Below are 26997 nucleotides of genomic sequence, written 5' to 3' on the forward strand. Positions count from 1 at the left end.
TGTGCTTCTGTTCTTAGATTTGGGGTAAAAATTTTTACTAGAAAGTATTATGGTTTAGTTTATAGATTTTGAAATCTACGACCAGATTAGAATCTCAGTTCTGCCACTTAATAGAAGGACTTAGGCAAATTACTTAACCTCTATGAGCTTTAATTTCCTCATCTATAAAATGGAGTTAACAACCACCACCAACTTTGCAGTGCAATGGTGAGAATTAGGTGAAAGGAGAAGGCTTTTAGCAGAGTGGCAGGGATATACACAGGCACCTATACACCAGTCTCCTGTATCAATCAGGCATTCTGTTTAGAATGCCAAGTTCAAATTCAAATTCAAATCCAGAACCATATTAATTATATGGCTCAATGTATAGCCTACAATTTCCCACTCATTACCTGTTCCAATATCCATTTTGCATATGCAAAACCCAAAGGTCATACTGGAAGGAATTTGCTCAAGGTCACAGAGTTTGGTAACAGGAGAAGTAGGATAGAAGCACAGATCCTCTAACCCCGAGATCAGAACTCTGCTCATTTTGATTCTATGCATACTACACTGCTTTGGGTTTTGTCCAAACTACTAACCAAGCCCAATACTACTCCACGCTTTCTCCCAATAAAATCCAAATCATAATCTATACATACTATCCCTATGAAATTACCCTAGTTTTACTTATGTCATCAACTTATAAAATTCTCAGTTTATTCAGGTACCTATATAAAAAGACAAAAGTATAAACAGAAATTACGTCATTATACTATGCGTGCAGATACACTCACCATACAATCACTGAGAATCTACATATATACATTAAGATTAACAGCAAAACCAAATTTGATTCTTACCTTCGTAAGATCCATTCCAAGTCTAACCTGTGACAACAGATGCATGATAACACTCTTGTGCTCTTCCACTGACCCTGCTTCCCCTTCGTCATCTCTATCATCATGTGAATCAAAAAGGTCTAAAATAAAACAAATCTTCTTAGACTAGTGTTACACTGGGCCAATCTGTGCTGGTACCAGTATTATAAATAATTTTTTTAAACAAATATTTTTAAGGAAAAAAAGTTAAAACTCTCAAAGGCTGCTTACCAGCATCGCTTGTTCCATTGGACATGGAAGAATTAAGTGATTCCGTGGTATCTGGGCGCTTTAGACTATTTCCCGAGCTGCTGTGTGTCAAGACTGAGGCAGATCCAGAGGAACTAAAAGAATTAATCACCTTCTTAAGCTTTTTAAGGAAGCATTTTAAAATCACAGTAAGACGTTAACCTATAAAGCTACTTAAAACCAGTTTGTGCAGATAACTGACAGAAACACACTAGACCTTTAAAGTTAGCTGGTTATATACATATATATGTATGCTTGATTCTCTCCCCATCAGCTTCATGTTTTTTGCATGGTGTATGCTCACATGTTGAAAGGCCATGAAAAACTAGTAAGATTTTGCCTCTTCATGTAAGTTTAAAACTTGAATTCACTTTCCAAATTTGTTTCTTTGCATAAATGTAAGTATGTCGTAATTCTTGGCAACAATTTCCAGAATCTCAAAAATGATAAATCTATTAATTAGTCTCAGAAAGATGTCTGTATTTTTGAGATCCTTTGAAAAAGCCTACATGGGTAATAACATCTTTCCTAGTCAATAAAAAACCATATTTGATATTAAAAAAATAAAAAAGCACATAAACTTTTACAAGTAAATTTACGGTTAAGTGGTATTATGAGCTGATTAACAGGGTCTAAAGAAAGCTCCCTCTATTATATTATTATAGCTCTGATCATAACTTACCCAGGGCTAGTATTTGTGCATTAATAAAAGAATGATCAAAGTTTACTTATTAAGGATAAAAATAGAAACCAAATTTCTTATACTGCAGGTATTATTTATAAAATGGTACACACATTAAAGTCTTTTATTGCAAATTTATAGATGCAAAACACCACTGTTCTTCAGTCACTACGTTGTGTTTGACTCTTTTGTGACCCCACAGACTATAGCCCACCAGGCCACTCTGTCTGTGGGATTTCCTAGGCAAGAGTACTGAAGTAGGATATCATTTCCTTCTCCAGCAAAACACATAATATATTCTAATTTAAACATAGTTTGCCCTGATTACTTTTTGATTTCTTATTTAATGATAAGCATGATATTTTTAAGGAGCAATTTTAGGTTCAGAGCAAAACTGAGCAGAAAGTACAGAATTCCCATGTGCACAACTTCCCCACTATCAACATCCTGCACTGCAGTGGTAGTACATTTGTAGCAGCTGATGAACCTACGTGACATGGCATTATCACTGAAAGTCTGTACTTTACAGTAGGATTCACGCTTGGTCTTGTACATTCTATGGATTTTGACAAATGGATGTTGCTAAGTGTCCATCATTGTAGTATTGCAGAAGATAGTTTCATTACCCTAAAAATCTACTGTGCTCTGCCTATATTAGAACATTAGTTCACAGAGAAGTTATCATTACGACAGGTCTTTAGAAACTGAATGGTGGGAAGGACTTAAGCTTTCAAATTCTCTTCCTTCAGGGAAAAAAACTGCAGATAGAAACTTGACTCAAGAGCTGGAAAACTAGTGGTAGCGACTGATGACCAGCAGGGGGCGCACAGCTCAACACTTACAGACACCAGGCAGAGAGCATCAATGTGAGATGGTGGTTGCCAAGTTGTGTCTGACTCTTCTGACCCCACAGACTGTAGCCTGCCAGGATCCTCTGTCCATGGGATTTCCCAGGTAAGAATACTGGAGTGGGCTGTCATTTCCTTCTCGAGGGTATCTTTCTGACCTAGGGATCAAACCAGTGTCTCATACATTGAAGGTGGTCTCCTGAACTGCAGGTAGATTCTTTACCACGGACCAACCAGGGAAGCCTAAATATGTGAATAGGGTCAGGTGGGCTTCCCAGGTGGCTCAGTAGTAAAAGAATCTGCCTGCAATGCAGGAGACCACCTACAATGCAGGAGACCAAGTTCAATCCCTGGGTTGGGAAGATCCCCTAGAGGAGGAAATGACAACCCACTCCAGTATTCTTGCCTGGAAATTTGACAGAGGAGCCTGGCGGGGTACAGTCCAGGGGGTCTCAAAGAGTCAGACACGACTGAGCACTCCCCATTCCATACAACAATGGAGACCTGGAGCCAGCACAGTCAATTTGAAGGGATTTAAACTCCCATTAAAAAAAAAGGTCAACAAACACTGCGCTGGCCAAATAAAACATCTATTGTCCCTACTAGTTTTGGAATCTAGATTAAGGCATATAAGGAAGCATGAAATTGAAAGAGAAAAGGAAGCCTGAGTGGGTTAGTTGGGTACAGCATTTAAATCTGGATCCCTTCAAAGACGAGGTTCATAGACCATATGTTTGTTATGGGTTGGGTACTGGGAGAGCACAGAGAAGGAAGTTTCTAAGGAGGAAAAAGAAATGCCTATGAGCCTACAGGTAACTTTGTAGACATGCCTATTACAGGTACAACAGGTAAGCAAGCATTTAAAATTTAAGGAGTACCCCTAAAACTGGGACCAGAGATTGACTATCAGTGATGTAGTAAGGAGGCTAACTGTATCATCATCAAGCTTTTAATAAATATAGTTAGGTTTCTAGAGGATAGATGATTCATTCTGATACTCAATTTGTACTTTGTTTCAAGTAATAGCTAACGTCCCGTGAAGGAAACTGTCTTTAATTCTGTTTAAGGAAACAATGATTTAACACTTCAAAAATCAATAATAATCTTTGCTTTGGAATTTTCTCCCAAATGCCTGTTTTAACATATTTTAAAATTATTTTTCAAAATTAAGGTGAAATTTCTATTGGCAAACTGTTAATAATGGTCTTGTAATAGTTTACTGCCCCACATACAAACATTAAGAAACCAACATGCTAAACCAAACTCTTTCTGCTGAACTAGTCTTCTTGAATTGTGGGCTCAAATCTCTCTTCCTATCACGTTTGTAACAGTATGTATTCACCTAATGGCATATATTTTACGTTTCTCACATTCAAATGTTGAATTTAATCTACTATGTAACAAAACTTTCTGAATTAATATAGTCATTTTCCTTAAAAATTTTGAGATTCTGAACAGTTATGGTATAATTACGTATGATACCGTATTTCTCAGTTCATGTGCAAACTTAAGAGAACTGAAGTGCTACACAAGATTTCTTATTAAAAGAAACCAAGGTTCAAGGTCTAAGTTTGGCTGATGGTACTCAGCTTGCAAATTCACATACAATCATTTCCAAATCTGTACTGTATTTCAAAGCAAACCCCAAACTGCAACGATAGCAATGACTCTTTCAGATGCACGAGAGTTGGAAAAAATACCCAACAAAAAGTAAGCCAGTTACATCTACAAAAAATATAGGAACATTAAAGCAAATAAATGTTAAATTGCTTTCTGTAACAGCTATCGCTTGCTGCATACTTATTATACGTGCCAGACATTACTGTAAGCAGTTGACATTATTGTCATCTACATGTTCACAGTGACTCCTTGAAGTTGAAACTACTAAACTACTAAAATGAGGATGATATCCTCATTTTACCAACAAGGAAACTGAGGATTACACAGGTTAAATAACTTGACCAAGATCACACACCTTTAAAGCAAAACAGATTTAGAACCTATTATTTCTAAGATTCCAGAATCCAAAGTCTAATCACAGCAACCTATATATCAGCAGGGATAAAAAGGACTTTGCTGACTGGCTATCATGTAAGTGGGCTTCTCTGATAGCTCAATCGGTAAAGAATCCGCCTGCATTGCAGGAGACCCCAGTTCGATTCCTGGGTCAGGAAGATCCGCTGGTGAAGGGAAGGCTACCCACTCCAGTATTCTTGGGCTTCCCTTGTGGCTCAGCTGGTAAAGAATCCGCCTGCAACACGGGAAACTAGGGTTCGATCCCTGGGTTGGGAAGATCCCCTGGAGAAGGGAAGGGTTACCCACTCCAGTATTCTGGCCTGGAGAATTCCACGGATTGTATAGTCCATGAGGTCGCAAAGAGTCGGACACAACTGAGTGACTTTCACTTTCTTTAACTATTATGTAAGTGACTTCATGTGTAAAGAAAGGACTTTTCTGTACAATGGAACATACCTAGCTTTGATCTGACAGTGTAAAATAGGTCAAATATCTCCTAATAAAAGAAAATCTACCATCACTATCTGCCAAAATCTGCCTACCTTGTATCTCTGGAGTCCACATGCTTCCTTCCATTCCTATGCTATGATCTTAGCTCAGGTTATCAACATTTCTCAATTTCCTACCCAGTTTTGGCTGGTCTTCCTACACATAATGCATTCCCACTGCACTCAATTCTGTACAATTTAGGCATATTTTTCTTATCTATTTTTCTAAAAGGTAGACCTGACCAGCAGCTGCCATCACTTGCGAGAAAATGTTCAAAATTCATAAAAGGCTAAAAGGACTCCTTCATGACCTGGCCCTTGTCAACCTCTCCTGTATCCTGTATCTTCTTAACCACTCTCCACAACTTACGTTATAACCACACTCAGCCATGCTCACTAGCTTATAGCTTCTCAAAGAAACCAAGCCCCTGCTGCCCCTAGGCCTTTCTTATTAGAGTTCCATCTCCATGAGGAGAACATTTTCCATTCCCCCCTCCTCTTCTCACTCCCATGACCCTTCTCTCATCCACATCTCATCTTAGGATCACATTCCCTCCATCCTCTGTGAATCCTTTCTTGACTTCTCAGGACTTCAAAATGCTCCCAATTTCTTCCTGGGCTTATTCATACAAAGCATATTTCACACTGAATTATAAATGTCTGTTTTCCCCACAAAAGACCGTAAGTTCCTGAGGGCAAGGACTGGCTCTTGTTTCACTTCTATATGCGGTAGCGCTAGTGATAAAGAATCCACCTGCCAATGTAGGAGACACAAGAGACATGGGTTAGATTCTGGGGTCTGAAAGAGCCCCTGGAGGAGGACATGGCAACCTGCTCCAGTATTCTTGCCTGGAAAATTCCATGGACAGAGGAGCCTGGCAGGCTACAGACCATGGGGTCCAAAGTCCTGAACACATCATTCCTCTACCTGGCTAGTACAGAGCCTTACTTATAGGTACCTGAATAACTTCACTCTAATACAAAACAAGTAATAGTAACCTCCTCTTATATGAATAATTCCTAGCATCCTCACTTTCATTTGACCCTCTCCTAATGTTGGTTCTATAGAAATAAGGCCCAAAGTTCAATGAACAATACTGGCATGTTACCACAACTGATGCTAACTTATTCCATTTGAATTAAATCGGGAGTAAAAATCAACATTCTCACAGAACTAGCCCTGCTCAGTAAGTCAACTAAAAATAAGCTGTCTTTTTCCAAATAATAATTTTTAAAGGAGCTTGTCATTAACACCAGTTTCAAAATCAAATCACATTTTTAAAAATCAGGAGACTCATTTCAATACAGTTAGTTCACCTACTTACTCTATTAAGCGCTTTGGTGATGAGCCACTCTGATGAAATTCATCTGCATCATAGAATTCATCTTCACTGCTAGAGTAAGAGAACTCTGGGACTGTGTTTGGAGACAAGTTGACATGGCTTGGAGAAGTCAGACTGCTACTAGGTGGTGAGTGGCCACTGCCTAGAAAGTTAAAAGAGTTTTAAATTAAGAGACAATGTTGGTAATAGAAAGGAAGAAATTAGGAAGATAGGGTCAAAGCAAACCTTTCTATTAAAATCAAGAAAAGAGTTAAGTTGGCAGAAGTCCCTAGACTATTTGTAAAGAAAATCAACATTTAAACTAGACAAAGAAAAAGGCAAACCACATTATAGAATGGGACACAGCCTTCTAAATAAATGAAAAAATGCTATGTCTCTTTGATAATCATCTGGGGCTCATTGTCTAGTAATAAAAAATAACAAAGTATCAAACAGAACAGTGAAGTATTGAGAACAATTTAAAAAGCATTTATTGAGCATCTAAGGACTCTTAGGCAATTTATGCCAAACTGCTATCAATGTCTGGTGGAGAGTAAAGTCACTGCTAGCAATCTAAAAGCCAATGCCACACTTCTAGAAGAAACAAGAACAGCAGCAATAAAAACGAATCCAGAGCCACCCATGGAATTTTAGCCCCTCCACAGTCTACGCTTGAACAGTTATGAGAGAGCACATCCACCTGCCACACTCAGTTACCATGTTCACAAAGATATTTTTAAAACATAAACACAGAAAGTTTGCTGCCTAAATAGGCAAAGCTTATTGTGGGAATGCCAGAGATAGTTCATCTTAGCAAATGACTTTAAAATCTTCTCCCCACCCACCCACCCTGCTCCATACCAGCCATAAGATGGGAAACAAATTTTCCCTTATTGAAATAAGGGGGAAAAAATGACAGAGAAAGGAAAAAGAGACCAGGAATTACAAATGATTAAGTAATATGCAAATAGTCCCGGCAACCACACAAAACTGAAAATGTATTCAAGAAGAAAATGAGTTAGAATGGGAACTGCAATCCAAATCCTTATGAGAGAAAAAAAAATTTTTTTTTTTAATCTATTAGCGACAGAGATAAAGGAAGGAAAGAAAGATGAAGAATTTAGGTTGAAAAATCAAACAAGACATAAACCACAAAACATTTCTTTAAATCCACCTACTTTAAAATGTTATATTTTTATAATGCCTCCTTGAATAATTTATCCTAAATTATTTATCATTATTTATAACTAATTAATGATGCTAAACTTCATGTACATAAAAAATGCGAACTTTTTCAAAGTTTGTAACTGACTAATATTTTATATTTCCAAATAGATATATTTTGGCTGTTTCAAAATTCTAACATAATTCCTCCTTGTAAAAAAAGAAACACAGATATCATTTTTAAAATGACAAAGTGTAATGATATACAGAAAAAAGTCAGCCAAACATTTCAACCTTATTATTCAAACTGCTTATCATCACTTTACAGTTTCAAATAAGAGAGCTCTTCTTGTTGCTTGCTTTTTTCCAAAATTAAGAAGACATATGGTTCAGGCTGTTAAATATTAAAAATCCAAAGTAACAGCATCAGCATCTTTACTAATTCAAATTTCATACTGGGCTAAAAAATCACAGGGTAGCTTTTCATTATTACACAGCAAAGTCCCACCCAGGAAAGAATCTGTGGAGCAATAGCAGGGGCTCATCTCCCATGTCCTTCAGATAGTTTTGATTTTGGCCTCCAGGTGTACAGGGACAAAAACCAAGTGCTCTCTTGAGTTTGGTTCAACTGATAACTCAACATCAACCTGATTAGTTTTAAAATAAGGAATAAATCTATACTAACATTGATAGCATCCTTGTGAATCAGAGGAAAAAATAAAGACCAGGAATTTAAACAAATTAAGAAAATGCAAATTAAAATCAAGTATCCTTTTATGTTTATAAAATTGGCGAAAAATGTGACCGATAAATCTATCCATAAAAATACATTATGTGCCCAAGTTGCTGTTCAAGAGTATTCCCTGAAATACTGCTTATAACAGGAAAATACTGCAATCAACCTAAATGTCCATCAGCAGGAAAATAGGTAATACCTACTTGAGCAGCTGTAAAAAGTATGTTGCAGACCGAAGAGTATAAACACAGAAAGCTCTCTAAATGGTTCTCGGTTAAATGAAAATTGAGAAAGTCACAGAAACACATGATCTCATTCAGGTTAGAACAAAAACAGTAATAAAAGTATGCAATACAGGTAGACGTGTATATATCTATGCAAACAACAAACAGTAAAGAAGATTTACAGCTTTTGTTCTCATACTTCTGTATTATTTGATTCCTTTACAATAAGAAAGTATATAAATCTAACCTGAGCCATTTTTTTTTTAAAAGTCAATACATGTTTTCAAAATAAATCTCAACAAATACACAAAATTCTGCAATAATTTATTTCATATAAATTATAATTATTATTAAATTTCTGGTTCAATCACAAAGCTAACCACCTTCATGGATGGAACTACAATGGTAAAACTAAGGTATCTCCAACGCAAAATATACAAACTTTCTTCAATGTTTTCCCATCAGTAATCAAACACAAATCTCAAATGTTAATGGGCAGTTATGAGAAGTAAAGGAATCATATAAATCGGTACCTGTACTATTTGGTGTTGGAGTCTGATGATGTCCCAAGGTTGCTAATACAGGTCCAACTGGTAGAGAAGATGGACGCTGCTCTGACTTACACAACTGAGTAGGTTCTAGGAGATTTAAGATGTGAAGTAAGTGAGAGAAAAAGCCAAACACAACTTTTAACTACAACTCTGTGGAATTCAAAATCTTAAAGATCAGTAACTTTTGAGACTATATTCCAGTAAGTCACCTTTCACGCTGCTACTCCTTTCCGATGCCCTATCACTTTAAACTCAACGATGGTAGGCTACCGAGTACTGAGACACTAGGTGGGATATCAAAGACTAGTCAAGATAGGCCAGTATCTTAGTACAATTGCTCTGTACAACCTCTAAATGCTTCTGATGATAAACTGTTTCCTCCCCGAGGATGGGCTTCCCAGGTGGCTCAGAGGTAAGGAATCTGCTTGCCAATGCATCAGACCTAAGAAATTCGGGTTTGATCTCCTGGTTGGGAAGATCCTCTGAAGGAGGGTAGAGAAACCCACTCCAGTATTCTTGTCTGGAGAATCCCATAGACAGAGGAGCCTTGTCCATAGGTTGCAGAGAGTTGGACACGACTGAGCAACTTAACATGCACACAGCACGCACCCAAGGATCAAACCACATGTAAAATCTAAAATGTGGCACAGTACTTCCTCTTTAGTCTCATGGGATATTATGCTCCTAATTTTCTACTAAGGAGAAAAAGTTCCTAAAAAGACCTCACATACTTGTAAGTAATTTTAAAAAGATTTTTTTTCCCCAGTTAAATTTCTGATTTAACTTCATCACCAATGAGAACATTTCACCCAACAACTGAAATGTTGGATGCCACAAAAAAGTAAAAGAAATCAGTGGGTGTTGGACCTAAGCCCTCCTTTGTCAGTTTAAAATAAAAAAATATTTATTACTCTATCCTTAAAAATACACATGTGTAACTAATCAGTAGGCATCAAAAATTTCATTCTTCACTTTCTCATTATCCTGAAGTCCACCATAAAGAAATCACTTGTATAATTCAGAGTTACAAAGAATACACAAAAATAGAACATTTCTGGGTTATCTTCAAGTAGATCAAGGTATATTATGTTTTCCTTGGTAGCCATGAATCCTGGGTCATAGGATTCAGTCCTATCAGCTAATCCAAGTAATCATGTTTGTCTTCCATCTCACTTTGAAAACCAAAAGCTTTTGAATTTTATTTAAAAAGCTCCAATCCCAAAAATAGTATCATTTTTTTCCAGTTTCTTTTTGGCTGTATTTGTGTGTGAGATTCCTTTTACTTATTAAAAAAAAAAAAAAAAGAGCTCCTCAAGATTACTACAACTGCCGTTAAAAAAAAAGGGGGTTTTGTCATTAATGAATCTGTGAAACATTTTTCCAAATACTATACTATACCTGGAGGTAAGACAGTCTGGGAAGGCATTGTGTTGACCACAGGTTCCAAGGGACTAGGTTGATATATTGCATCCACAGGATTAATAGTACTCTGAGGTAAAGAAGCACAGTATAGCTATTTTTATTGTAATAAACCTTCTGGTGTTGACCCTCCCAAACGTATGAAATGCCCACATTTCTGACAGCAAAGTCCTGGGAGCAGCTATACAGACACGTTGGTCAAATTTCAAGGAGGAAATAAAACAACTTTACTATACAGCAGGCTAAGAGTTTCTTATAAAAAAAAATTTCTCAAAAAGCATAAGGAGGAAAAATGAATGAATCTGTCACATAGAAAGGTGAAGCCAAACGAAAACACATGGAAAGAGTTGTAGAATGGTTTTAGGAAGCCAAAACAATCAATTCTAAATTCAATTCAGTGCTTCTCAAATTCTTAATTCAACACAAATACCAAAGCGGGAAGAAATGCTCTTACTTTGGTATTAATGAGCATTATACCTATGACTAGCTAATACACTTGCACCACTATAATCTTACCTTTACATCCCATAATATTGCCACCTTCCATCAATGTGTATTGCACTGTATAGGCATCTAGTTTTACAGTCACTATAGGCAAAGAAACTTATCTCCTAATTGGTTGTTGGGGGGAAGAAAGCTTTTTTTTTCTTGAGGATTTAGAAGGAAAAAAAATACTCAAACATGTAGTTACATTTGAGAGAGAGAGAGAGAAAAAACAGCCTAGGTTTTCTGATTCCAAGCCAAGAAACTATTTTGCCAGCATAATGGTATTTTAAAAACAAGACTCCACAGCTTCCTGATTTTTTTTTTTATTTGGAGGAGGGGGAGATTTTAAACCAAGGTCTTTGCCAAAGTCAAGTTTAAATCCACCATTTAGAAGACTACCTTAGATAAAACCCAAGAAATAAAAACTTAAGTTCTTCAGCTTTCCTTGATATGGAAAACTAAACTTCAAATATATATTAGGTAGAGCTTATAACAGAAAATACTAAAATATAATTAGAAAAGATGTATTTTACTGATGAATGAGCTTCAAAAGCATTTGTGAAAATTTAAAAGCACCTAACAATGGAAATTGAGATAATGGGCAAGTTTCTTATAGCATTCTTATTTAATACCTAAGTTAATTTTTTTCTTAAATCCCCTCTCTGTATATAGAAAAATCACTAAATCAGATGTCTTAAATTAAGTAATTTAAACACAAGAATTCTATCACAACAGTCTATCTACATAAATAGACTATAAATATTCTAGGCCTAGGAAATAAAAGAGAGAACAAACTCTGAAAACAATAATTAATAATTAAAAAACTCAGTAAAGTGAAGTGGGGGAGGTTCCAAAGCATTAGGAAAAGCAAGGAAACACAGACTTAGAACTTTAATTCCTAGAATCCTTGTTCTACCAGTGACCTGGCAAGTTACTCTGCTGTGGGCCTCACTTTCCCAGTGTATAAAATGAAGAAATGTCTGGATGCTATGGTCTCTAAGGGCTTTCTGGTTATTACTTTAGGATTCTATTTTCAGATACCAGGCTGGGCCATAATAACTAAACAAGTGTCTCAACAATCCTGGAGCTGTTCTTAGAATATATTTCTTATTTTTACATAGTAATTTTTCTCTAAAGGGACCCAGGTGCTTTAACAAAGGCAAAATCCCACTTCTAATACTTTGCGCCACAGGAACAAGAACATCCTGCCGCCTTATTCCCACCTATTACATTAATGTAAGTAAAATTTATAAACACACTAAGAAATAAAATAACTTTGGAAAAATGGACCAGAATTCTATCTTTTGAATGCAATCTTCTGTTTTTCAAAAACCTAAGATTAGGTTTGTCAATCCCACAGAACACTTTTAGACTTTTTAAGATGTCTGTTACAGGTACCAAATATTTCTTGCTGCTGTTGTTAGCAGAAAATACAACTATTCTACATGCATCTCACAGGAAAAGCCCCTGATGCTGGGAGGACTGGGGGCGGGAGGGGAAGGGGGCGACAGAGGAGGTCGCAAAGAGTCGGACACGACTGATCGACTGAACTGACTGACTGACACATATCTAACAATCTGTGATCAATCAACTTCAGGCTGCTGCTGCTGCTGCTAAGTCGCTTCAGTAGTGTCCGACTCTGTGCGACCCCACAGACGGCAGCCCACCAGGCTCCCCCGTCCCTGGGATTCTCCAGGCAAGAACACTGGAGTGGGCTGCCATTTCCTTCTCCAATGCGTGAAAGTGAAAAGTGAAAGTGAAGTCGCTCAGTTGCGTCCAACTCTTAGTGACCCCATGGACTGCAGCCTACCAGGCTCCTCCTTCCATGGGATTTTCCAGGCAAGAGTACTGGAGTGGGGTGCCATTGCCTTCTCCGCAACTTCAGGCTAAAATATGTCAAATAACATTCTATGTTTTGCTTTAAAAAAGAACGTGAAGAGCTTGAGAAGTGCAAACAAATGACAAGCCCTAAATGACAAGCCCTAATCTGTTGTTAACATTAATAAAGTTCATGCAATACAATACAAAATATATTAATTATATATACATACATGTAGGTATAGCTAACATTTATTGAGTATTATGTGGATACTATCTTACAACAACCCTCTGAGGTAGAAGTCACTTTTCTTTATAGATGTGGAAAAGAAGACTCAAAGGTTAAGTAACTTGCCTGTAGTCACAGCTAGCAAGTGACAGGGCTAGGTCCTAGCAGTCTGGGTTCAAGGCCTAAACCATAAACAATTCCTTTAAAAAAAAAAACTCTTAAGGAAAAATGCTATGGTCCCTAATCAAATGATTCAAATATGTCTGTTTTCTATAAGTTTAGATTTTCTATGAGTATAAACTTTCTAGATGTTTTTAAACTGTAAATAATCAAACATTTTTGGTATGCTTTATAAAACTGTTGTTTAACATAATAAAAAGTAATTGATCTGCTTTGAGGGAAAAGAGATAAAAATAACGCCATCATTAATTTTCCTTAAGGTCTTAGGGAACCATGAAATTCTAGACAACTTACACAGTCTTTTTCCATGAGGCTTATAATCTTAACTGCTATTTCAGGAAGAGATATATTATATTGTATTGTATTTATATAACATAGTTCTATTAAATCACTAGGGCTCAAACCCTGAATTGATACTGTGAAGAGAAACAAAAGTTTCAATGTGTTTAATTCAAATTTTAAAAATGTTCCTCTTATCTCTGTTTTCTCAAGAAATATGTAAACAACATAGACATCTAACTTGGTGTTCATTTTAAATGAAATAAAAAGATAACATACTCATCCTTTCAAGTATAATCATAAGATGGTTTTGAAGATTTACAAAATGAGTTTGCAGACCTCTGGCATTTGTAAAGCCTCAAGACTAAAAAAAGAGGCCGCCTCATGCTTCAAAAATACAGTCTGAACACAAGTCACACATGTATTGTAAAATCAGGGAAGCTTAAACCGCAAGGCTTCAAACTCTAACTTTTATTGCCAATAAAATTTTCTTTTTGGTGGGCAAGTTGAATATAAGGGAACAGTAAAAAACCAAGGGGAGGAAAGAAGAGAAAATGGCTATATGTGAAAAAATTCACATTGCAACCTGCTGCTACAAAAAAGCAGTATACACCACAGCAGTGACAGCTAACACAATACACAAAATCTAAAAAAATAAAGAAACCGATAAACATATAATTAGATTAAGATATGTTTCAGTACTGTGCCCCCCACTTTCATTAGAAAAAGTTTGCCAAGAAATGTAGCATTGTGAGTTATGCAGTATTTAGTCATAAAAGCCGCATTTTTACACCATGATTAACCCGTCAAGTTAACACATGCAAGGTGATTCAATAAGAACCAACACTTAATTTTAAGATCTACATTTCCCCTCCAAATGATTGCTGAAAGACGGCCAAATGTAAGAGCTCAAGGAAAATTGCAAGAATCAACAATAGAGAGCAGTGAGTGGGTAAAAAGAGGGATTTGTGTTGAAAAATAAGTGGAAATTCAGGCTTCTCCTGACATAACTGGTTATTAATGCTCTGCAGAAGTAAAGCGGAGTAAAGATTAGATTAAACTTACTATAATTCCATCTGCGTGATTCTCCGCAATATACTGGTCCTTAAGGAGAAATGTTAAAAATATTAACTCCATTCTTTCATTTAAGTTAACGCCTTGTGTACTCTCTTCCCTAGTAAGAAAGCCTATTTTACTGTGTAAGCAACAACGTTAGAAAACTACGAATCTGCTTCCACTAAGACAATAATTTCACTTGTCCATTCCTAGCCAAACAGAATTCTAACCAAGAACATGGCAATTATTTTTCTATACAGGCATTTAATTATTTGTAGAAATATCCTATTGAACTGTGCAGTCACATTGGTACCAATGATTAAAAGTAGATACATAATTGAGGATTAAAGGTCCTAAATACTTCTGGGTTTAACTTTATAGCAAATTATTCCAACTCTCCACACCCCTAACCTCTTACTGTACTTTAAAGATATGACAATCATATATCTTTAAAAACTTAGGATAGACACAACTTCCCATATTCTGGCTACCAGTCCCCAAATATATTCTTTTATAAATAGATGGTCTGATTTTTGTCTCAGTAATCATAATTACTATAACCACAGAATGATGATATAGGGGCTAACACATACTACCTGGCAGATATTTTACATACAGCCATAGACCTCAGAGATATTCCAGTCCACCACAATAAAACAAATATCACAATAAAGCAACTCACACAAATTTTTCGGTTTCCCAGTGCATATAAAAGTTGTATTTATACTATCCTGGTAGCCTATCAAGTGTGCAGCAGCATTATGTCTTAAAAAACAATGTCCATACCTTAATTTTAAATACTTTATTGCTAAAAAATGCTAACCATCATCTGAGCCTTCAGTGAGTTGCAGTAGTAATATCAAAGATCACTGATCACAGATCGCCATAACAAATATAGTAATAATGAAAAAGTCTGAAATATTGTGAGAATTACCAAAATGTGACAGACCACAAAGTGAGCAAATGCTGCTGCAAAAATGACGCCAATAGACTTTCTCGACACAAGGCTACCACAAACCTTCAATTTGTAAAAGGTAGTATCTGCAAAATGCAACAAAGCAACATATGTGTGTATATTATTCCACCTACAACTCTATCAAGTGGGTACTATTATTATCCCCTTTGGATAGATGAGAAAACTGAGAAAGTGTGAGAAGCCAGGACTCCAAGACTTAGTTTAGTTCCAGAACTCATGCTCCTTAAGACTCGTCTCTCCTTTCCAAGGATGTACTTAAGAAGAAGTTGGTGGAAAATTATTGAACATATTTGTTCCTGTAACTATAATCCATCTATTAGTAATACATAGACAATATATTTAGCTTAAAACTGTTAACGTTTCAACTCCATACTATCAGGAAGCTTTCAAGTTTTAACAGAAATTGATATTTGGTTTAGGTTTTAAAGTTAATAGCCAAGTTATATCTCATTTATGTTTAACTCTTGAACTATAGAGTTTACTCAGAATCTACAACATTGAAGGGTCAATCAAGAACAATTTAAAGATTAGGGGATAATTAAAAAAAAAATACAGAATTAACACAGCAGGCCTGAAATAGCTATCCTTAGAAAAGCCTGCCTACAAAGTTGGCCTTTGGCTGGTGTCTGGGAACTTGGATTTTAGGAGAGTTCCCAGCACCTAACTATCATAAGGGTACCTCACTGTGCCTGAACTGCTTAAGCAACCCAAACGGTTGGTTTATGCTGAACACCTGCTTTCCTTTTGGGACTCTAGAATTTTGATAAGTGCAAGGTATTGAGAGTGCTTACAGGACAAGACCCCAATAAAAACTTTGGGCACTGAGTCTCTAATAAGCTTCCCTGGCAGACATTTCACATGTGTTGTCACAATCTGTTGCTGGAGGAATTAAGCAAACCTTGTACGGTCTCACTGGGAGAAGACTCTTGGAAGTCTGGGTCTAGTTTCCTCTGAATTTGGCCCCATGTGCCTTTTTCCTTCGCTGATTTTGCTTTGGCTCCTCTGCTGTAATTAAATATATCGGTGAGGACAGCTACATGCTGTGCCCTCCAAGCACAATCACCAAACCCAGGGGTGGTCTTATAAACTGTCAACACAATGCATATTCTCTTTACATATACTTTGCATATCCTTGAGAATAAAAGCATGTTGAAAAGTACATAATTCATGCTGGGATTTGCAAAAGTGAATTAACTATATATTTAAAATATCCAAAGTTTCAGTAATTCTTAATAGAGGCAGTTGAAAATAAAATCTTGAGAACTAAAGAGGAAGGAAAATTTTAAAGTTTCTTGCTCAGATGATATTTTATTTTACTTTTAGTTTTCTACTAATTCCTAAACTTATTGATTTTTTCCAAAGAATCTCTCAGAAATACATGTAAGTGGCAATAAAGTGGAAAGAAACACATGGGGTAGATTAAAATTTCCAAAAATGGCCCCAACAGGAGGTAGAGTTCATGGCCCCTATGCTCAAAACTTTGTGACTGTCTCTACCAACAAACATAACAAAAGTGACTATTTATGACTTCTAAGACCAGGTCACAGAAATGCCTTGTTTTCTTGGAACCCAATCACCACACTGTGAGAAAGGCCAAACAATTGTAAAGGGAACTATGTCGAGGAGAACCTAGGCTGCGCTCAATTTTCCAAGCAAGAGAGTGAGTCATCTTGAAAGTGCATCCTTTGGTACCTCCCCCTACCCCTGCAATTAGGCCAACAACAGGCACTGTGTGAAACAGAAACAAGTCATGAGGCCTACCCAAATTACCCCAGATTTGTGAGCAAAATAAATGACTGCTATTTTAAGACAGTTTACACGGGTTTGTTACATAGCAACACATTATTGATATAGTATATCATATTATCTAAGAAAACCACCACTTTTTACTTCTGGTGTAACTTAAATAAAGTTAAATATCCAGTTTTAAGATAAATAAGTACTAGGAATGTAATGTACAACATGATACATATAACTAACACTGCTGTATGTTATATATGAAAGTGGCTAAGAAAGTAACCTTAAGAGTTCTTATCACACAAGATTTTTTCCTATTTCTTTGATTTTGTATCTAAATGACATAACGGATGCTCACTAAACCGACTGTGATAAACTTTTATGATGTATTAATAGTAAAGTCAATCACACCCATAACTTACATAGTGCAGTCTCCTATATCTCAATAAAACTGTAAGAAAAAAATAAACTTAAATATCTGACAATTTTTCCCTCAAAATGTTCTCAATAATAAATGCTATCTACAGGGTATTTTAAGGCAGGGTTTACTATTTTTGTTACTGTTGTGCTTATTTTTCAAGGCAAAGTAAATCTAGACGAACCTACAGACTATTAAATGCCTTACTATCAATCCATTCCCATCATGAACTTAAGAAATTTTGTTCTATTATTTTAAAGGGTTTACAACACTCATTCCCACCCCTACCCTACCTTTCTTTTTAAAAATTTTACTGTTCTTGTTTTGTATGTAAACCACAAGTTGCCTTTTATCAGGGTCAGCTATAGCTCAATTTCAAGTACTATTGAACCAGAGATTTAATTGAAATCCATGTGAATTATGTTAATTAAACAAAGAAAGGATCTAATGCTACTTCCCACTTAGATTATAAATATGTTTATCTGATTTTACATCCCTCATTCCTTAACACAATGGATATTCTCTTCTTTGAACAAACCAACATGACTGAGATCTGGAAATATGATCATAACAAAAACACCAGCACAACATAATTTGGGAAGACTTTTGACCAGAATTATAGACTCCAGTATTTTAAAACCATGCCTACCAACAAAATCCATGAAATATATTCCCATCTTTCTAATAAGGAAATGGAGTCTAATGAAAGCTCTTTTAATTATGGGCCTATACATGTGCTTATTACATAAAATAAAAAATAAATATGCTGTGGAGATTAAAAAAAATTTCCAATTCAGTTTGATGACATTCAACAAATGGGATCAGGACAACTGGATACCCACATTCAAAAAAAAAAGAACTTGGATCCATACCTCACACCACAAAGATTAACTCAAAGGAGATTATACATTGACTATGTAAGAGCTAAAACTATAAGACTCAAAAGAAAACACAGGAATAAATCTTTGTAACTGAGGCTTAGGCAATGATCTCTCAGAAAAGTCACCAAAGCCAAAAGCAATAGAAGACTGATAAATTGGACTTTATCAAAATTTAAAATTTGCATGCTTCTCAGGACACTATAAAGAAAGTAAAAGGACAACCCACAGTCTTGAAGAAAAATTTTTAAGTCATATATCTGATAAGTTGTATCCAGAAGACATAAAATCACTCTTACAACTATATAGTAAGATTAAAATATCCATCTAAAAAAATGGGTAGAGAATGTGAACACTTTTTCCAGAAGTGCAAATAAAAATCACTATGAGACACCACTAGAATGGCTATAATCAAAAAGACAATCACAAATGTTGGTGAGGACGTGGGGCAAATAGAACCCTAATGCATTATCAATGGAATATAAAATGGTGTGGCTGTTTTGAAAAGTAGTATAGCAGTTTCTCAAAAAGTTAAAGAGAGAGAATTACCTTATTACCCAGTAACTCCACTCCTAGGTATGTACTTAATAGAAATGAAAATAAGCATCCACACAAAAACATCATACACAAATGTTCAGAGAGGCATTATTCATAATGGTCAAAAACTGAAAACAAGCCAAATGTTGTATATCATAAACAAAATGTAGTATATCATTTCAAAGGAATATCAGTCAGCAATAAAAAGGAATTCGGTCCTGATTCATGCTACAACATGGATCAACCTTGAAAACATCATACTAAGTGAAAGAAGCCTGTCCCAAAATACCATGTATTATATGATCCTAAATATATAAAATGTCCAGAATAGGCAAGTCTGTGCTGTGGCATGTGTACTCAAGTCATGTTTGACTGTGACCCCATGGATGGTAGCCTGCCAGGCTCCTCTGTTCATGGAATTTTCTAGGCAAGAGTAATGGAATGGGTTGCTATATCCTACTCCAGGGGATCTTCCCAACCAAGAGGTCGAACTCACCTCTCCTGAATTGGCAGGTGGATTCTTTACCACTGTACCACTTGGAAAGCCCCACAGGCAAGTTTAAGATAGAAAATAGATTAGTAGTTGCCAGGAATTAGAGGAGAGGCAGGAGCAAGGGTGAGTGAGGGAAAGAGGTATAGGGATTGAACTCTTCATAGGTCTGGTATTTCTTTGTTGGGGGGCGGTGATAAAGATATGCTAAAATTAGATTACAGTGACAGCTGTACAACTTTGTAAATATACCAAAAACCATTAAAGCATAAACTTTAAATGAGTGAATTTTATGATGTATGTCAGAGTTGGACCATAAAGAAGGTTGAGTGCCAAAGAATTGATGCTTTTGAACTGTGGTGTTCAAAAGGACTCTTGAGAGTCCCTTGGACTACAAGGACAACCAGTCAATCCTAAAGGAAATCAGTCCTGAATATTCATTGGAAGGTCTGGTGCTGAAGCTCCAATACTCTGGCCACCTGATATGAAGAACTGACTCATTTGAAAAGACCCTGATGCTGGGAAAGATTGAAGGCAGGAGGAGAAGAGGACGACAGAGGATGAGATGGTTGGATGGCATCACCGACTCAATGGACATGAGTCTGAGTAAGCTCAGGGAGATGGGGAAGGACAGAAAAGCCTGAGGTGCTGCTGTCCATGGGGTCGCAAAGAGTCAGACACGACTGAGCAACTGAACAACAATAAAATCTCATTTAAAAAAAAGTCTGATAAGAAATTAATGAATGCTGAGATGTAAACAAAAAGTCTACACAGAAAAATATTCTAAGGAGAGAATCTGGGATCCAAGGATAACTTAAAGATACATCTACTTTAAAAGTATCTAGGTGGCTCAGTGGTAAAGAATGTCTGCCAATTGCAGGAGATGCAAGAGACGTGGGTTTGATCCTTGGGTTGGGAAGATCCCCTAGAGTAGGAAATGGCAACCCACTCCTGTATTCTTGTCTGGAAAATTCCATGGACAGAGGAGCCTGGCAGGCTACATACAGTCCATGGGGTCGCAGAGTCAGACACAACTGAGCACACAACACACGACATGGTCAGACAACTCAGTTCTAAAATTATAATCTAGAGTTGTGAAGTCCAGTTTGGAAGCCACTAGTCACACGTGGCTGTTCAGCAGCTGAAGGTGGCTAGTTCAAAGTATAAAACATACCCAGGATAGTGATGACTTACTGCCAAGGGAGAAGTAGGGAGAAAATGAAATATTTCAGTAGTGAATAAATTTTTATATTGATTAAATGTTGAAATGATATTATTTTGGATATAATGAGTTAAATAAAATACATTATTAATTTCCCTTGCTTGTATGAGTTGTGACTTCTGATCATATCATCTAATCTTGATGAACTGGTCAAGTCCTTTGCTGTAGGAGTCTCCCAGATTATCTTCACCCTGCTCCCTCCCCTCACTCCTTACTTCCTCTGCAGTTCTCCATGAATGGAACACTGCTGTCTCTACCTATGGTTCAAAGAATGAAGTTATATAAGCTAACACAACTTACCTGAAAATACCAATAACCAAGGAATGCCCAAACTTTGCTACACATTAGAATCAACCTGGGAGCTGCAAAATCCAGCGCCTAGGTGACACACCACAGCAACTACAACAAGAATGTCTGGGGGTGGGAACCATGCATCAGAATTGTTAAAGGCCCCCCTGGTGGTTCTAAGGGGCAGCAAAGTTTGGGAACCAATGCACTAATTATTCAGGCAGGTGGGAAGCTTTAGGGAATGAGAATTAAAATGAAAGACTCAGAAAACTGGAAGAAGATTAAACCCAACCTCTGCACAGTAAATCAACCCCAAACAAGAAAGGTATCAAATTATCTATATTCTTTTTTTGGCCATGTCTGTTTGGAGTCTCAGATGAAAGTACCTCTTCCAGAGTAGCTGATTCCAAAATTTTATTAACCCACCAGGGCAGAATTAATCCCCCAAAGTAACTATAACAATTTATATTCCCATCAGTTCTCAAATTAATTATACCAACATGCCATTTGGTGGCTTTAAAATTTGTGCCCTCCTAAAGAGTTTTTTTTTTTTTTTTAACTTAACAAATATTTAGGACTAATTAATGCTTGGTACTAAGAGCACGACAAACACTAATTCATTTAAGTTTCACACAATCAGTAAGAGTACAGATACTATTATTATCCCATTTTATATAGGAGAAAACCAAAGCAAACTTGCTCAAATGGTGGAACAAAGATGCAAACTCAGTCTGACTCTGAAGTCCATGCTCTTAAATATAATGTAATGCTGCCTCTCATTATTATTTAAAAACTTAAATCTTAATCATAGATTTACTGATTAGTCAAAGATTAATTTACAAGGATGATGAGTCATATGGCTAACTAAAAAATCATACATATAGTGGAAATACTAAACTATGAACTATTACAAATTATGTATTAAAAAATGTATTCAAAATTCACAATTATTTATCAGGTCCCTACTACGTGGCAGGCAACGCTCTAGACACTGAGGATACATCGGTGTTATGGAGTAAATGTCTATGCACCCCCCTCCAGTTCAGATAATGAAGCCCTAACCCTAGTGGGGCTCTATGTGGAATAAGGGAAGTAAATTAAGGTTAAATAAGGTCTTAAGGATGGGGCCCCAATCCAGTAAGTGTCCTCCTAAGAAGAGACATGAGAGTTCTCATTCATGCTCACTTTCAGTGTGTACACGCCAAGGGAAGGCCCTGTAAGGACACTGTGAGAGGGTGGCTGCCTACAAACCAGGAAGAGTCCTCACCAGAAACCACATCGATAGGAACCTTGATCTTGGACTTCTAGCTTTCAAAACTGTGAGAAAATACATTTCTGGTGTTGAAGTCACCCAGTCTGTGGTATTTTTGTTATGGCAGTGCAAGCATTCTAATACAAATAGTAAATAAGACAAAGTCTTCAAGGAGATCATAGGCAGGTGTAGACAGACAATAAACAAGATACCATGTAAATCCGGCTAATGATGCAAGGCCAAGAAGAAAAAGAAACTAATGGGAGGGTAAGATTATTTTAGATAGAGTGGTCAGTAAGGTCTCTCCAAAGAGAGTTCATGTGGGTGGAAATTTGAAAAAAAGTAAAGGAGTAAACCCCAAAGTCTGGAAGAAATACCTTCTAGGCAGAGGGGAAAGCAAATACAAATCCCTGAAGCAGAAAATGCTTGGCCTGAGAAAAAGAAAACAGGCCAGTGTTGTCAGAACGGTGTAATCAAGCAAGATGAGGTGAGGGAGTAGTGATGGCTCAAACGCCATTAAGTTATGGTAAGACATTTAGATTCCATTTCAGGGAAGTGGGAAACCAGTAAGAGGATTTGAGCAGGCAAGTGACAGCCTGGTTTACACTTAAATTGTTTAAAAATACACAGAGTTCACATAGGGTACATAAATAATTTGAGGGATATATCTGTATATAAAAGTTTGAACAGTGAAATTCTTTCTGGAAAAAATTAAAAAGCCAAACTCCATTTACTTGATCCATGTTATCCATTCTGAACTGAAATGCAAGTCCATTAAGCTGGGCTAAAACAAACAGGTAGCAAGTAGTGACTTAACTGTACAAATTTCTAGAATAAAGTTTTCCTAATTTGAATTGTAACTCATTCAAGAGACAGAGCATCAAAAATGTTCTTCTTGGGTAGCTAAATGATGAGCTACTGAAAGAGGCTAGGCTGCTCTGTTTTACAAAGAGCAGCTATCTAAAGTACTGAACGGGCTTCCCCGGTGGCTCAGACTGTAAAGAATCTGCAGGCAATGGAGAAGACCCAGGTCTGATCCCTGGGTGAGGAAGATACCCTGGAGAAGGGAATGGCAACCCAGTCCAGTATTCTTGCCTGGAAAATTCCATGATTTGCAGAGATGATCCAAATTAGTCTAAACACTATCAGTTCTTCCTCAATCTTCTAGAGAAGACATTCCCTAAAATACCTATCTACTCACACTGAGCTTAATGTTTTTTACTGGTTATCTGTATATAAGCTTTTGGGTAATTGTAGGTGCCCCCACCCACTCATGTAATTTCACAGTAAAGAAAACACAAAATAAAAACCTTCCCCTCCTCTTATGCCTCCAGCCCTATTCTCCCTTTAGAATACATTCTGATCCACAAAAATAGATGGGAAATTCAGAAACATATATAAAAAATCAGGCATAGTCATCAAAAATACCTAGAAAATGAACACGAGTCCTTAAGTTCTGACACCTCAATAGCCTCAAAAGAAAATGATACTTCCCCTCTCCCCTACACTTACAAGCTTAATAGCCATTCTATCTAAGCAGAAATGCATTTTTCTATACTATTGTGTCATTAACAATGCTAGGAAAATAGTGTTCGTTATTAGGCAAACAAATATATACAACTGAATATGTAAAATAGGTCAAATAATTAAAAACTTAAACATTTCCAAACCTGGTTGCTGAATTGGCTGCCCACCTGCTTCTAGCCACTGGCTAGAAATACAGAGATACAGTCAATGGTAAAAAAAAAAAAAAAATTTTTTCTAAATACTTATTTTCAAATACTAAAATTTTTATTTCTCAAAATATCATGCAATCAAGTACATTTTTAGGTTGAATACACCAAAATTTTTCAGAAAAGCAGGCAATATCCATGAAATTTTTAACCGATCACAATAATCAAAAATATTTATTCTATGAATAAGGAATAGCAGTTTATTAATGTAATTCAGTACTAGAAAAAATGTGCAAAAAACAATTTTATCTCCATTATACTCTTCATTATGGATGAACAAAAATAACTCTGCTAAAATTCAATTCCTTTTTTCCTAAGAAAAACTTTTTTGTGAAAGATTCTGCAAAATATGTCTGTGTTTCAAGCAGTGATAATGGAAAGGGTGAGTCATTCAAATGTGCTCCCTTCCTTCCCAGCCACCATCACAAATGACTTCATCAAAAACAGGCACAGGCTGGCAAGTAACATCCAAACACAATAGTTTTTCAATAGTAACAGGAACCCCAAAACAGAACTTAAATTTACTGTAAAAAGGTACTATATTTCAGAACTGAGTATTTTGGTTACTAGAGAAAAATGCCATTACATTTAAATCCCATTAAATGAAAATAATCAAAAATAAAATTTACTTACTTTAGCGATCTGCAGCAACACAATGCAGTGTTTAATTGATTCTACCATGCTCTACAAAAACAAAATACTGATTTTAGGATCTTGCCCCTGATAAAATGGCCATATAATGTTGAAGCTTAAAATATAAAAATCAGTTCAAATACACAGGATTTAAGTCTTCTCTACATAAGAAATACCCTCTCTGGATTTCTAGTGTGTGTGCTTGTGTGCCTGTGTGTCTGTGTCCCCGTCTGACTCTTTGCGACCCTCTATGGGATTCTCTAGGGAAGAACACTGGAGTGGGTTGCCGTTTCCTTCTCCAGGGGATCTTCTGGACTCAGGGATCAAACACAGGTCTCCTGCATTGCAGGCAGATTCTTCACCGTCTGAGACACCAGGGAATATGCTGATAGTGTCAAATGAAATTATTATTAGCAATTATATGAATCGTTTGGGAATGCCAAAAAACTTAATTTACACTGAATAACATCTAAGTATGGACCGGTGGCGTAATGGATAATGCGTCTGACTATGGATCAGAAGATTCTGAATAACATCTAAAGGGTTTTTTAACACTTCAAACAAAGGGATATGAATCTGATTAACTTCCAAATTCTTAGATCAACAGCAGGCTATCTCAATGTAAATTCTCAAAATGTCTATTCAAGATGTTCATGGAATTATGGAGAATAAAGGATCCTATCAAAATATTGGTGACCCTACAATACTACTATATCTGTATCTAAAATGCTTTCATCAAAACAGAAATTTTATTAGCAGTCCAGTACATAACGTCAGAAGGCCAGTATACCAGAAAACTCAAATATACATTGTGCGTGGATAACTCCTTTTATCCAAAGATCTCAAAAAGACAAGACCAGAAACATAAAATGGCATCTGAAGTCAATTCAATTAAAGGGATTATTCTATTCATTTAAATTCCTTTAGAAAACAACACAATTCTTAAACTCTTGTAAAAATTCATAAAAATTAAAATCTCAATTGCTCTTATTAATAGTAGCAGCTTAAAACAGAAACATTTTAAAGGACTTTCTAATGCAAAGCCAGAGTTAATCAAACATATAACTTACATTTGTTGTCTCTTTGAGGGTTTCAATTTTCTGTGAAAAATAAGTTTAAACAAATTGTCAGAAACACAAGGAGATATCATTGCTGTTTTTTACTGGTTAGTCATTTAAAGAATTTTACTAAAATTGTACTCATTACTCTGAGTTCACGCAGGGTGCAGAGTGCTTTTTTAGTTGTACTTTTTAATTTAAATCAAACATTTAAATAAAAAATTCAGACACTTTATGGATTACATCCTCAAATAAAATTCATGTGATTCAATTCAAGATGTGTAAGAATATAAAACATTCTTTCTCCTTACCTGAAAGCAAGTTTTATCTTTTCTATAGGATACGCTATGTGATTTTAAAATGCTTATTTTAGAATCACTTTAAGCTTTGCAAACCTGCTTAAAAATAACATGAAACTAAATTCCAAAACTAAGAAGGTGAGCTAAACATGACTCACTACTATTACCAAGTGTAAAAGAGCCAAATGCAAGGCTATGGTTAACAGAAATGCAAAAAAATAAATGATGGTGCATCAGGAAATCTAGTCAAGGCAAAGGAAAACATTAATTGAAAAAGGAAAATAATATTCAAACTACAAAGTGGTTGTCAGAAACCCAAAAGGAGGAATTATAATAAAGCAACATTCATTTTGTGTCCTCATCTGTGGTTTCTGGTTTACTTTGAAAATTTTACCAGTTGCCTTATTAATATCTGAAGTGACCACATGTAAATAAATTTCTACCTTCAACATATGATCCCTCAACAGAAAGAACTTACTCCTAGGAAGGTGGTACTTACAAAAAGGGTATCATAATAAAAATTTCAGTTATTCTTTTGTTCAATTATGAAACCATACCAGAAATGCACCAGAAAACTCCCCTTAAAATCTATATGGCACATTATAAGAGGTCAAAAGTACTATTAAAGTAGTCAAAACACTGAGGTCCTTCTATTACTTCTCCAAAAGGCTCCTGGTTTAAAAATTTTTTAAGTCAAAATCATGATTATGGAAGTTACCTTTCTCTGTTCATCATCTTTGCAGTTTTGAAGTTTGTCATCAAAAAGCTATAGGATTAAAAAAAAAAGATTATAGTATCAAGCTACTTTACTACATTGTATATGCTTACTAAACAAAGAAAAACAAACATATTTCTTCCAGGGATGATTT

The 26997-nt window shown here is 36.1% G+C and overlaps 1 protein-coding gene across 46 annotated transcripts in view; it reads right to left on the bottom strand.

Moving 5' to 3' along the window:
- The window catches only part of OSBPL9 (oxysterol binding protein like 9), a 157522-nt gene that overhangs the window by 13147 nt on the left and 117378 nt on the right, over positions 1-26997 (bottom strand). For 18 of the 46 annotated variants that reach the window (XM_081485468.1, XM_081485470.1, XM_081485447.1 and 15 more), the window contains 8 exons: positions 26847-26894; positions 25842-25871; positions 24772-24822; positions 10539-10629; positions 9123-9227; positions 6469-6628; positions 1092-1204; positions 843-961 (listed from right to left, as the gene is read on the bottom strand). In XM_081485468.1, the coding sequence (XP_081341594.1) occupies positions 843-961; positions 1092-1204; positions 6469-6628; positions 9123-9227; positions 10539-10629; positions 24772-24819 (636 nt within the window). In that variant the 5' untranslated portion in view covers positions 24820-24822; positions 25842-25871; positions 26847-26894. Of the gene's footprint in view, positions 1-842; positions 962-1091; positions 1205-6468; positions 6629-9122; positions 9228-10538; positions 10654-14616; positions 14656-24771; positions 24823-25841; positions 25872-26846; positions 26895-26997 lie in introns of all 46 variants that reach the window. The other 28 variants (XR_014052244.1, XM_081485449.1, XM_081485464.1 and 25 more) reach the window with 3 other exon arrangements.

Source organism: Giraffa tippelskirchi, chromosome 5, assembly GCF_054371585.1.
Source record: "Giraffa tippelskirchi isolate mGirTip1 chromosome 5, T2T-mGirTip1v1.2.pri, whole genome shotgun sequence".
Lineage (NCBI taxonomy): Eukaryota > Metazoa > Chordata > Mammalia > Artiodactyla > Giraffidae > Giraffa > Giraffa tippelskirchi.